Source organism: Protopterus annectens, chromosome 3.part1 (genome assembly GCF_019279795.1).
Source record: "Protopterus annectens isolate FY-2018-M chromosome 3.part1, PAN1.0, whole genome shotgun sequence".
In the NCBI taxonomy this organism is placed as follows: domain Eukaryota; kingdom Metazoa; phylum Chordata; order Ceratodontiformes; family Protopteridae; genus Protopterus; species Protopterus annectens.
The window spans coordinates 718,022,855-718,036,796 of NC_056732.1; the positions used below are offsets into that span (position 1 = coordinate 718,022,855).

Genomic DNA, 13,942 nt, shown 5'->3' on the forward strand with positions numbered 1-13,942 from the left:
CAATGACCTCCTTTGATCTGGATGAGAATCCCTTCATGATGAGATGGGCAAGGTAGAATGTCTTTCTGACCACTTTGGCAACATGGTTGTCAAAGGAGAGGTCACTATCGACTTGAGTCCCCAGGTCTCTGATTACTTCTTCCGTACTCAGTGGGTTATTGTCTATGTGATAATTTGTGGGTACTTTGTTTTTCCCAAAGGATGACTATACATTTTTGGCGTTAAGTTTGAGGCCATGATTCCGGCACCAGTTGTCCGTTTCAGTGAGACCTTTCTGTAGGATGTGTGTGTCAGCAGGTGAATCAACTATGGCACCCAGTTTGCAGTCATCTTCAAACTTTGTCAGCCATAATCCTCCCATATTTGTTTTCACATCCGTAAATGCCGAATAAGAGTGGTCCCAAGACTGAGCCCTGTGGGACACCACTGACTGGTTTTGAGTCTGACATGGCTCCAGCAATTTTGACCTTATGGGTTCTGTTTTTAGCCAGTTTGCTACCCATCTTGTGACATATGGATTTACATTTAGGCTGCTGAGCTTGTCTATGATGCCAGAGTGTGGTATCGTGTCAAAGGCTTTAGCCACGTCCAAGTAGGCAGTGTGGACAGCCTTGATGGCACTAGTGACTGTCTCGAAGAAGTCAACCAGGTTTAAGAGGCAGGATCTGCCTTTTACAAAACCGAACTGGGTGGGATCAAGGGTCTGCAGATCTCCAATATCGCCATTTATGAGTTCCATGATGATTCTTTCCATAGCCTTGCAGACCAGGCTGGTCAGACTTATGGGGCGGTAGTTACCAGGGTCAGTAGAATTCCCCTTTGTGGAGTGGGACCACTGTTGCTGTGCGCCAGTGTTCAGGTACATATCCTGTAGTGAGGCTAAGATTGAATAGCTGTTGGGGCGGGTTTAGTTCATCTTGAAGTTCACGTAACACGCGGCATCGGGTCCCACAGATGCTGTGTTTTTGCTTTGTTGAGTGCTGATTTCACCTGTATGTCTGAGATGACAGGTAGGTTACATTCAGCAGGGATAATTACTACATCTTTAGGGGTGACTGAACCTATCTGCCAGAATATTGGCAATGTCGGTAGGGTCAGTGAATTTTTGTCGTTGTGTACCAACTCAGAGCATATCTGAGAATTTCCTCCCAAGGTTCTGACATAATTGAAGAAGGCCTTGTGATTGTCTTTGGTATCCTTGGCAATCTTTCTCTCAAAGTTGGCTTTAGATGTTTTATGAGAGAATGTAGTTTTTACTTGTGCTGATCAGGAAGCCTTTCCTTGTGGGATTTGGCTTTGTCCTGCAGTAGCTTCCTTCTTTTGTTGTACAGTTTGTTTGTGGAGAGGGTCTTGGTTTTAGTTGGGATTGCTTGATCCATGCATTCTTGGAGATGTCCGTAGAAGGCTGTTGTGTAGGATTCAGCATTTTGGGATGTGGTTTAAGGATATCATTTCTGACTTAAGGAGTGTAAAGTCAGTTTTTAAAAAATTTTTCACTGTAGTTTTTTGTTCGGGGGGGGGGGGGGGATATGTACATCCAACGTGATCAGTTTATGGTCAGATCTTACTAGTGAGGGGTTTATATCCGGTGCGGAGCATTTGGACCCCATGTTTGCGATAATCAGGTCAAGTATATTATCTCTCCTCGTAGGAGAAGTGACCAGTTGCTCCATAGCATTTGAGTTAATGAATTCCAGGAATCTTTGGGCTAGGGTGTTAGGGCTAGAATAGTGGGCCCAGTCTATGTTGGGGTAGTTGAAGTCACCCAATATGATGGTGTTTGGTGTGACATTCATATCTTCCAGTGTTTTCAGGAATGCTTGATGGGATTCCTGGGATTGGGAGGGTGTTCTATAACATGCGACTTAAACAATACAACCGAAAAAATAATAATATATGTAAACTAACTTGCTTTAAACTAAATACACATGTTAAAACTAGGCATATTCAATATACAAAAATACCATAAAGTATTTAAAATGCTTGTAAAAGGACATTCATTCTCTCACCATACATGGTGCAGAATGCATTTAAAAAATACATGTATACACAATACCAGTATCAAAATAACCCAGCCGGTCAAACCCCCATAACGTACTCAATACTAAACCCCACATGCATCATCTTTCCAAACTCCTCAACTTGAGGACACAACTAATGGATAACATACTGTTAAGGCCGGGGTGGTGGTAAGCTTCTAATCTCAACTGCCACATAAGGTGAAAGATACTCCGTACAGTCCTGATTATCATTTTCTGACGGTCGATGTTGGTGACCTGTATTCATCCATTCCACATGATGTAGCAGTAGAGTGGATTGAGTTGGAAATGACTGCTAAACAGGCACCAGCTAGCACGACCACAATGGTTAAAGACCTATTGGATATTATCTCAACATGTAATTACTTCTCCTTTAATAACAGATGGTTCCATCAGTTGGTTGGAGTTCCTATGGGCTCACCGTGTGGAGCGAGTGGAGCCAACTTGGTCATGGCCCATTGGGTGAAGGAATTTGTGTTTACCAACACGATTATCCTAGAAAGAGTCCCCTTATATACTCGTTTTTTGGATGATATTTGTATCATACTAAAGGGTGATTCTGTGGTGGCCAACGATCTGGTGGAGATGTTTAACAATTCCACAGATTTCTTAAAATTTACCTCTACTTTTGCCACAGACAGGTAGCATACTTGGATGTGGAACTATTCAAGGACAGTAACCAGAACCAGTTTTTAGGCAGAATTCATCGTAAGCCCACTTTTTCCAATTTTTACTTGCATTTCGATATTGAACATCCGGCCTACCAGAAGAGATCAATAGTTAAAGGCCAATTTGTGAGGGTGGCTAGAATGGTCTCGAGGGATGGCGACTTCCAAGAAGAGTGCCGGTTCATTTTGAATCTGTTTTTATGCAGGGGTTACCCTGAGGACCTGGTAGTGGACTTGTGCCTAGAAGTTAGATCTAAAAGAGAAAAGGGTTACTTTCAACCCATCCTGGGTCACTCTGTTTCGGAGAAAAGTTACTCAAAGGGTGATGGTCCACTCAGAGGTGTATACCATTGCAGTTTTATCACTACCTTCAGTTTGGATGCTAGAGCTATAGTGCCCATTATTCAGAAAAATTGGGGTCTGTTGCCAGTTGAACTAACAGGACCCACTAATTTAGGGTTGGCCCTGAAGATTACATTCAGGAGGGGTCTGAATATTAAGAATATGTTAGAAAGGAAAGGCGGCAACATTACTCCAAGATCCGGCATGTACAACTGTAATATGTGCAAACATTGTAGACATGTGAAATCGGGCACATTTTTCATGATTAGGGACATCAAGTACCTCATCAAAGGGAGATATAATTGTGCCTGTACACATATGGTGTATCTTGCTTCTTGTTCGTCATGTCCAGCTTTTTATGTAGGCAAGACGGACAGGAGATTGAATGAATGCATGTATGAACATTTGTACGCCATGAAGAAGGAGCTGTGCTAGCTTGGTAGCAGTTTGTTTCTTTTGTTTTCGAGATCTGAGGTACTGCAGTGGGCAGGGGCATTATGGGTAAGGGAGGAGCTCAAGAGTCATATCCTAGAATCGGTAGAAAGTGGCCGAGTTGGATCCGAACCCATTCGTTGAGGAACAAATGAAAATGGCATCAGATTTACAGTTAGCAGCCACTTCCAGTTTTCATACAGGAGGCAAAAAATATTCCTTGGCATCTTTCAAATTATGCAAAGCATTTCTAAAATGCATTTTTCTTCCAAGACCACCAATAAAGGATCCTTCACCCCCCTGGGATCTGACTGTTGTGCTACAAGGTTTAACTCAGAAAATCTTTGAACCTTCAGCTAACAATTATCTAAAATTTCTTTCATGGAAAAGTCTTCTTAGTAGTTATTACTTCTGCAATGAGGATTTCTGAGCTCCAAGCTCTTTCTTCAAAGATCCCTTACATTACTTTTCATAAAGACAGGGTTACTTTATGGGCAAACTCTTCTTTTTTACCTAAAGTAGCTTCTGAAACAAACATGAACCAATTAATTCATTTAGCGGTCTTCTTTTCAAAATATTCACAGAAAGGAGAATACATACTTCATCTCCTTGACACACACAATTATGTCTTTATCGACACAGGAGAAAGCAAATCAGAAAATCAGATCAGCTATTTGTTTCCTTTGCACCAAAAATACAGGGTTATCCAGTTTCTAAAGTTACTTTAAATAAATGATTCACCGATTGTATTTATTGGATCTATTCTCAACAAGGCATTTCCCTATCTAAACCACCCAAAGCTCACTCAACTAGATTGATGGCTACTTCATCTGCCTTTTGGTCAAGAAAATCTATTGATGATATTTGTGCAGCAGCCACATGGTGCACATGCCTTTGTTACTCATTACAAACTGAATCTAATATCCAGATGTAGAGCTGCCTTTGGCTCGGTGGTAAATCCAGAATATCCTTTCCATGAGTGCCACGCAAGGTCAACATAGCTGAGGACTCTGTCCCATGTGTTGAGGAAGAATGAAAAGGACATCAGATTTAAAAGTTATGTACTCACCATAACTAGTCATCTGTGTTGTCCATTTGAATTTTTCTTCAACTTCCCTCCCTTCTATCCCCCATCCTTAAATCATTTAGAGAAACTTGTTGGACTGCTATTGGAACTTACAGTTCCAGGTATGAGCCCTTTTTTTCTTCTTTCTTTCAGCTGTCCCTGTCTCTGTCTAGCTATATGGTCCTTATGGCAACAGACTCGATCTGAGATACTGGGGCTGGACTAAGGCATTACGGGTACAGGGAGTAACTTGAGAGTTGGACCCAGGTCTGCAGTATGCAGCCTAGTCGGATCCAAGGATCGGATTCAAACCCATGTGCTGAGGAAGAATGAAAATGGACAATACAGATATCTAGTTATGGTGTGTACTTAGCTTTTAATTTGTCTGTCTCAAGTGATAATTCAATAAAGGTGTTTTAAAAAAGGCATCTGACCACACAGTGGTATGCAATGTATTGCCACTATAATGGTTATTGCAAATAGATTGGGCTGCTGCAAAACTTGATCTACAAATGAATGTACAAGTGTATTTGAGGGATGAAGTTTCAGTATTTAAAGAGTGCAGGCAGGCGAGCATGGCCCCTCTGAGACTATACAAGGGAAGGGATGATAAAAAATGTTTACCTAATACATACTGTGAATACTCCAGCTGAAATCAATGTTCAGGAATTTAGTTATATTGGTTCATAGGTAAATACCAGACTAATCATCTGTAGACTCTTAAGAAATTTATTCAATAACCAAAAGCTAGAATCAAACCCTGTACCTTGTATCTGTGAGGTAAAGACCTTAATCAGTTTGCAAACCTCCCCCTCCATATCTGCTACAGATAAGCAGTCAGAAGAGTCACGGGTCTATATTACATGAACAAACTACCATAATGTCGAGTACAACATACTCGACACACGTTGATCGATCGTTCATGTAACTGAAACCTTAAAACCCTGAAAAATACAAAATCGAAAGATTTTGTTCATCCCACACCTTCCCTATACTAACATACAACACACACACATGCAACCAATGCATACAAACCCCTAAACACTCACACCATTCAAACACTTAAAAACCTACACAAACACATCTACTTTTAAAACAAAGTGGGGGGCTGTGCCCCCCACACCCCCCCCAACTAAATATACCAACTCAGAGATCGCTGTACATTGGGGAAAGGGCAATTTCCTGGTAATCGCAAAGCGACTTCTTACACATTGCCCTTTCCCCAATGTACAGCGATCTCGGAGTTGGTATATAAAAGAAAGCAGCCTCTTACCTAGCCATTCTGAACAGTGTAGTGTGTTTACGTCACACGCTACACTCACTAGCAAGGCCAACCAAAACATTTCGGAACTCCAAATTTCAACATCTGAAGTCTCCGATCACATGAACGTTCGATCAAAGAGTGTCGAGTATGCTGTATTCAACATTTTGATCGTATGTTCATGTAATATAGACCCAAGAGTCACATAAGGACATCTGTTGTTCCAATAAGAGATCCTTATATATATTCCTGCATTTTTTTTAATGAGCAAAGACGGAAGGTATTGCAAAATTATCACCAAAATGCAATATTCCTACTTAATAAAGCAAACATGGAACCTGTGCCTTTTTGGAAAAAAACAATTCTATGGTTTCATTAAAGAAGATAAAGCTTATGCTGGCAAATCCTGATGTATGCAAAAGACCAAAAATCACTACAAAAATTGATTTTATCTGAACAAATTCTAGGATACATAAGAGGAAATACTGTAAACTGTATGTACTCTTCCTAGAGCAGTAACTTATCTACACAATTACTGGGAAGGGGAACTTGTCAATATTCTATGTTCATGGTTGCGTGTGACCAGACAGACACAGAATGATTTAAAAAAGCAATGCAGCCGATTTGAAAATACTATTTTAAAATCAGTCACTGGAGTGGGCATTGGTGTTGCAGAGGCTTTAGCCCAGGGTGCAATACCAGCAGTCTGGGTTCAGCAAGTAAGCCTGGTTGCTGAATACACTGACTGGAATGATGGGAGTGAGTGGCCAAAGCCATCTCTCCCATCCTAGAGCAGGGGAACAAGGCAGATTCAACTGGAAAATGTCTCTTAGCAAAGACAAAGAGGCAAGCTCATCAACAGGAAAACCTGAGACAGTGGAAGTTTGCAAGGAAGTACATACATAGTGCATATGAAGGCTGAACTAGCTCCCACTACCTTCCTCACAGCAAGGATTAGGATTCAAGGGGTGCCTCAAAAAGGTTGTGATTTCATCCAGTATTGAAAAAATAGAAGACATCAACGGGGAGATGTAGCAGATAAGGTTAGAAGAAAATAAATAAAAACAAAATAAAAAAATTAGAAATGCAGTCTTGTGGACCTGGATGTTGCACTGCTGCACATACTAACAATACAGCCACAGAAATGAAAAAAAAAATCCTGCTTCCAAAGCTTTACTATATTATAAGCCATTAAAATATTAAAATATATTTTCCATATACTACCATCCCATAAAATTTAGCACGTGTGCAGCACTGGGGATGTGTAAGAATATTCTCTAAGCAGCAAACCACAAGTTTAAATAGTAGTTCTCATCAAACTGGCTGGTACTTTTACAATTTATTTCTCAAAATGCTACACAGAGTGCAATAACATTTACCAGGCACACTTCCCCAACCCAGTATAAGAACATGATGACCACATTAGTCCTGTACAAGGTTGTCTCCTTAGAAATAAGTTCTGACACCCTAAAATGGTCAGTTTTGAGAACCATACAAAACTATGCTGCATTATATTTCCACAGCATGCTATTCCAAAGTCTCTCTACCAGTAGTTCACTACAAACAGTAGCTTATGTTGCAGTAAGTATTTCCTCATATGCTATACATTCCACAACTCTACTTACTTGATTTTACTGAAGCCAACTGTTAATTGCATAGTGTAATTTTTAGTGTGGTTTCCTTTCTTCCCTTCACCCTCCTTCATTTTGTCTGGCTATCCCTTGCCCTCATCCATCACAGGGCCTGCATGTTCCTCCTTCCTGTCCTGGACTTTGAGTGATCTGGAGCCAGTGTAGATCTTAAGGGCTTCTTAGGGGTTGGTGTCAGCAACTTTTTTATCCTTCTGCTTGTTGAGATTTTCTTTTTATAACCTAGTCCCCCCACACCAACACACACTACTGCACTCACTGACAGTGTCTAAGAGCTGCACCTCACTATGGACCATGTCCCTCTCATTGAGGAACATCTCCAATGAATGCCCTCCTCCATGGATGGGTTCGCCCATCCTTCCCTGCCAGCAGCTCAGATATCTGAGACACTAAATGAACCCAGGTCATCTGAGACATAGAAAGGGCTTTATCCCTCCATGCCACAGTGCCGGCTAATTTTTAGTGTGGATTCTTGTCAGAATTTGCTGTTAAAAAAAAAACTCAGTTATGCCAAGTTTGTTACAGGAAGTATTCAACCACCTTACCTAAAACAGATGAACACTACATTCTGAATATTTCCAGTGAACAAAAATAAAGTTTGTCACATTACCTGCACTACTTCCATCTAGATGGTCTGTGTTTATATTCTCCTGCAATTAAAAAAAAAAATGTAAATGAAAGTAAATTGGAATACAACACCAACACAAAGTGTGTATCATGTTCCATTGAGAACCTTAGGCCCACAGTAGCGACCAAAGCATTACAGAAGTAAGAATTTGTACCTTCTCTGAGTGCTAGGATGAAAAAGTAATACATATGACCTGATTTTATATGTCCAGTAAATACAATTAAATTAATGACATATCCAGAGCATTGTTTGAACAGCAGTTTAGATCAGTGAGCTGCAAAGGAGTACACTTTTCCTTGGCCATTTTTTAAATAAATATACAATTGGCATGGGAACCATGAACAAGCTGTTTGAATACATTAGGCCACACAAAATATACCTGTAGCACGGGAGCTTCAGATAAAGACCAGGAGCACAGCAGCATAAATCAGTACAGGTGGATGTATGAATACACGTGGTCCTTTTTACAGAAACAACCACAGCACAACACCTAGAGGCAATTTAACAGTAGTCAATCAACCTACGCAGCTGGTCTTTGTTAGGTGAGACTGAGGAATGAGAAGTACCCTGAGTAACCTATACAGATATGGTCAGAACAGCAAACTTCACAAACACCAGAAGTCACAACTGGACAGTGGATGCTAAAGCTGAGCTTAAGCAGCACTAATCTTGATATCACACTTCTGTTCAGCTTAAGTATATTTATTTATTATTTGTTGACCGGGAAAGTCCGACTAGGTTCCACAGAGCCTGTTTTCAGTGCAGGCCCGGGGAGAAATGCTCCAGATGCATGTCTTTATGTGGGAAGGGAAGTACCCGGAGAAAGGAAAACGCATGCACACACAGGAGAACACATGCACTCCACACAGAAGGCACCCCCCCCGAGACCGATCGAGGTGAAACCTCTTGCTGTGAGGCAATGTTAACCACTGAGGTGCTTTCTGGCTACTCATAACCCTGCACTTGCTGCAACTCAGTTTTTTTCTAGCCCCTTGACTTACTTGTTGAGTTTCCCTGATGCACAAAGCAATACTTGCAGTTAGTATATTTCAAACATATAAACACCTATTTTACTGCTAGACTACCCCAAATCTGCTGCTGTGTACATACTCACACTGATTGGCTACCATCTCTCAGTTTTGGTGAACAGTTTGTGATATTTTCTTTGAACACTGACTCTAATTCCACTTAATTATCATGCAGTAACTGCTCCCATGGAAGCATGAAGCACACATCCCATTTACCTCAAGAAAATACCGCTCATCTATCAACACCTTAAAAGTCTGCATCACTTATCACATATCCTGACCTTCTATAATATATTCGGTGCGAGCCCTACTCTATATAACATATTTCCTGACAAGTCACCTGTAAGGAGATGTGCACTGTTGTGGTCACCTATACACACATTAAATATACATCCAAAAGCCAGAGTGACAAAGACACAATTTATTAAGCACTTTCTTTCAGTTACCATTAGGACTTCATCAAAATACTTGCATCAATTCTCTGGCAACATTAAATAGTATCTTTAATCAGGTGATAAAGTCATACAATTAAAGTGACATACTTAAATGAAATATATAGATAATATAACATTCATTCGTTCATTCCTCATAAGTCTTTTATTCTTTAAAAAAAACATTTAATATTAATAATGCCATTTAAACCTGGATGTTTGTCTCCTTGGAGACTAATTTGCCAGATGTTTTGTTTCATTTCTAACCTATTTTTACAGTCACCACCTCTATAGTCTAATTTCAAATGTTCTAACACACTAAAGTAAAATTTTGTCTGATATTTGCATACTTTTGTATGCCTAAATAAAACATTAGTTTCATTTCTTTCATAGCATATACATTCTCTTTTATTCTTTCGCCCAAAGAAAGTGCAGTCATACCTACATAAAAGGCAACACACTTTGAACATACACTTATGTAAATTAATTCACTAGAACTACAGTTGCAATATGAATTAATTTTAAGGGTTTTGCTGATATGTGTTAAACAAACATATGGACCTTCAGAAGTATAGCTACAATCCGAACAAAATTCACACTTGCATGTACCATTAGATTTATCTGTAGGTAACAGAAGCAGCCATCAAGCATATAATTTGAAGAATCAGTCTGACAGGTGTACCTCAACACCTGATTGTGGATGGTGGTCAATCTGTTCCCTGGAAATCTCGCTATTTGGCATTTCCTGACCAGGTTCACACCTACACATTCTATTGTCTGGACCAGGAGAAACTTGGGACTTTTCTGGGTTCACTGTGATAACTAGTCAGGAGCAAAGGTGGAGAAAGGAGTCTCTGGCACAAAAATGAGACAATTGTCCAGATATGTGAACAGCACTGCAGTCTGAGATGAGCTGTGATCACTATCATACACTTGAGGAACATCTGCAGGGGGGTTGTGATGAGACCAAGGGGCAGAGCCCTGGAGTGGAAATGACTGGTTCCCAGCCAGAATCGGAACAACCTTCTGGATTCCCTGTCCATCATTATGTGGCAAGTACACATTATGAAGATCTGTCAAACACATCCAATCATCCTACCTCAATAATGGGAGAACTGACTGCAATGTGACCATCCCGAACTTTGTCTGTGTGACATAATAATTGAGATGGCTCTGATCAAAGATTGGCCTGAGGTTCCCATTCTTTTTTGGCACCAAAAAGAATCTTGAGTAAATTCTGAATTCAAATTGGTCTGGTGGGACCACTTGAAAAACTCACTTTTCCAGCAGCTTTTTTATTTCTAGGTATGCTGTTTTTCTTTGAAATGGTAGACTGTAGGACAGCTTGTTTGATGGCAGGGTGGGGTGAACCAGGGAACTGAATAGCCTCTGGCTACGGTCTTCTGCACAGTGCCTCGGGTAATGGATGTCCAGATCTTGGGTGCAGAGATAAGTGCCTCTGAATGCCTCCAGAGTAAGGCAGTCGGGCAACCATTCAGGAGCACTGATATGGCTTCTCAGAGAATAGTCCACAAGCACCTTGGTTTTGCCGTCCACCTCTGCCATAGGGGTGATGTCCTCCAAAAGTTTCGAGAAAAAACCCTTGAGATTTGTTGAACCACAGCTTCTTGCCTCCCTTCTGGCTCCTAGATAGAGACCTCTGGGGAGCAAAGAACCATATCCCTATGGCAAAAGAGGTCTTCTCTTCTTGTTCAATTCTGCATAGTGTATACTTGACTTTTAAGCCCAGGACAAAGGATGTCTTGAAGAGTTCTACAAAGTCACATAAGTGCATCCAGGCATGTCTCCTTACAGTTATGCCAGTGCAGAAACTATGCCACATGAGGCTACTGTATAATAGCTATTTAAAACTAGATGTGTAACCTAAAACAACTAACAAAGACAGTTAGGAAACTACTAGCAGAGTACCATTGGGGACTTCTCACATACCTAGAAATAAACTAAGGTGTAAAATACCTTAATGTAACGCTCCCATATATTAATGAAGTCCTCAGCTTCATTGCATAAAAAGGGTAAATACTACATCTAGTTTTGGTACTTGTACAAGAGTATAGTGACTCTTCACAGTTTAAATGTTTGTGTTACTATTAGGCTTTGATTTATTGAGCTGAGTTGTCTTTTTGAGATATAGTGACTAACGACAAGACAATTTTTTGGTTTGTATTCAACTTATTTTGTTTAGAGCTGGACAGGTGATGTAAAGCACTGAAATAATGGCAAATGGATAGGGCATTGTACAATTGACAGGGGTGCAGAAAACTAAGGAAACAAGTCAAATACATAATCAAAAGCAAAAGAATAAGAAGTTATGTACTCACCATAACGTTCCATCTGAGTAGGTGTATTCATTTGTCTGCAACCTGTGGGTTATGGATCCGATATCGGATCCGAACCGGCATGGTTTACCAGCTATGGATCCAAGCTCTCAGCTCCTCCCCTCACCCATAATGCCCTGCTCTACCCTCATGACCTCAGATCGAGTTTGCCAACAGCAAAAAAATACCCAGAAGGGTAACACACCATATGCAGGAAACTGAAAGGCCAGGGGGATAGGAGGGCGGGATGGTTGCAGACAAATGAATACACCTACTCAGATGGAACGTTATGGTGAGTACATAACTTCTTAATCTGAAGTAGGAGATTCATTTGTCTGCAACCTGTGGGACAGAGTCCCCAGCTACCTGAATCTTGGGCGGCCATCATGGAAGGATATTCCGGAGCACCGCGGAGCCAAATGATGCTCTACCCCTAGATGCAAGATCCAACTTATAGTGGGAAATAAAAGTATGAGATGAAGCCCATGTGGCTGCTGCACAAATATCATCTAGAGGAATCCTAGCCTTAAAGGCTGCAGAGGTAGAAACTGACCGGGTTGAATGAGCGTGTACACTCTCCGGTGCGGGCCTTCCTGAAGCTTGATAAGCCAACAAAATACATTGTGATATCCAACGAGACAAAGAGACTTTAGAAATTGGCTTGCCCAGATTAAATTTAGCAAAGGAAATGAACAACTGGTCGGATTGCCTATGACCAGCCATCCTGTTTAGATAAAATCTAAGTTGCCTGTGAACATCTAAGGAGTGAAGCTTATATTCACCTTTGTTTTCATATTTAGGGAAGAAAACAGGGAGGTTAATAGACTGATTAATGTTTGCTTCAGAAGCTACTTTAGGAAGAAAGGACGGGTTGGTCCTGAGGTAAACACGGTCCGGATGAAAAACCAAGTAAGGAGGTTTAGCTGATAATGCTTGAAGCTCTGAAACTCTCTTGGCCGAAGTAATGGCTACTAAGAATGCAGTCTTGAACGACAAGAATTTGAGATCTACCGTAGCCGGTTCAAGGGAGGAGCGGTCAAAGCCTGGAGAACTAAAGAAAGGTCCCAGGGAGGAACCGCTTGTTTTACAGGGGGCCTGAGAAGGAAAGTACCTTTAAGGAAAATTTTACACAACTTGGCTGACATGAGTGGATTAGAGTCATGACCAATGTGACAATGTGAAATTGCTGCCAGTTGTACTTTGACCGTGGAACTGCTAGCACCATCGTTAAAAAGAGTGGTTAGGAAATCAAGCACCAAAGGGAGAGGAGCAGTGAATGGATCCAGGCCTTGCCGCTCCGCCCATAAAGAGAACCGCTTCCACTTGCTACGGTAGATTTTCCTAGTGGAAGGCTTATGAGCTGCCACCAGGATAGCCTTTACAGGGGACGAAATACCGGGAGTCCTAATCAAGAGTGGAACTGGAGCAGCCAAGCGGTCAGCTTCAGGTTGTCCAGGTTCGGAGGAGACAGGCAGGATGGATGAGTTATCAGATCCGGGATTGGATCTAGAATCCAAGGAGGATTCACAGAGTGAGACCTTAGGAAGGGGAACCAGATCTGTCGAGGCCAAAACGGAGCAATGAGAATCATTCTGCAACCCACCCGAGACGCTTTCTGAAGAACCTGGAGCATCAGAGGCAAGGGGGGATAAGCATACAGAAGACCGGGTGGCCAAGCATGCACCAGAGCGTCTCTTGGAGAGCCTCCAGGAGGAGGTATCAGAGCGAAAAAACTGTCGCACTTGGTGTTTGAGGGAGAGGCAAAAAGATCGCAAGAAGGAGTTCCCCACCGTGCGAATATGCGTTCCGCTACTTGAGAATTGAGAGACCACTCGTAAGGGGTTAGAATGGTGCGACTGAGTTTGTCCGCCAGGATGTTGGACCGACCCAGAATGTGCGTTGCTATGAGAAAGCGGTTGGTGGAAATTGCCCATTCCCAAACCCTCATGGCTTCTCGACAAAGAGGGTAAGACCTGGTTCCTCCCTGCTTGTTGATATACCACACAACCGCCATGTTGTCCGATTGAATCGCAATTGTTCCTAAGGGAAGAAAGTCTTGGAG

General features: G+C 41.5%; 1 protein-coding gene across 5 annotated transcripts in view; it reads right to left on the bottom strand.

Annotated features, from left to right (window-relative positions):
* CARMIL1 (capping protein regulator and myosin 1 linker 1) overlaps positions 1–13,942 on the bottom strand; it is a 4,434,936-nt gene that overhangs the window by 241,932 nt on the left and 4,179,062 nt on the right. For all 5 annotated transcript variants that reach the window (XM_044067077.1, XM_044067074.1, XM_044067073.1 and 2 more), the window contains one exon: positions 8,068–8,107. In XM_044067077.1, coding sequence (XP_043923012.1) covers positions 8,068–8,107 — 40 coding nt within the window. The remainder of the gene's footprint in view (positions 1–8,067; positions 8,108–13,942) is intronic.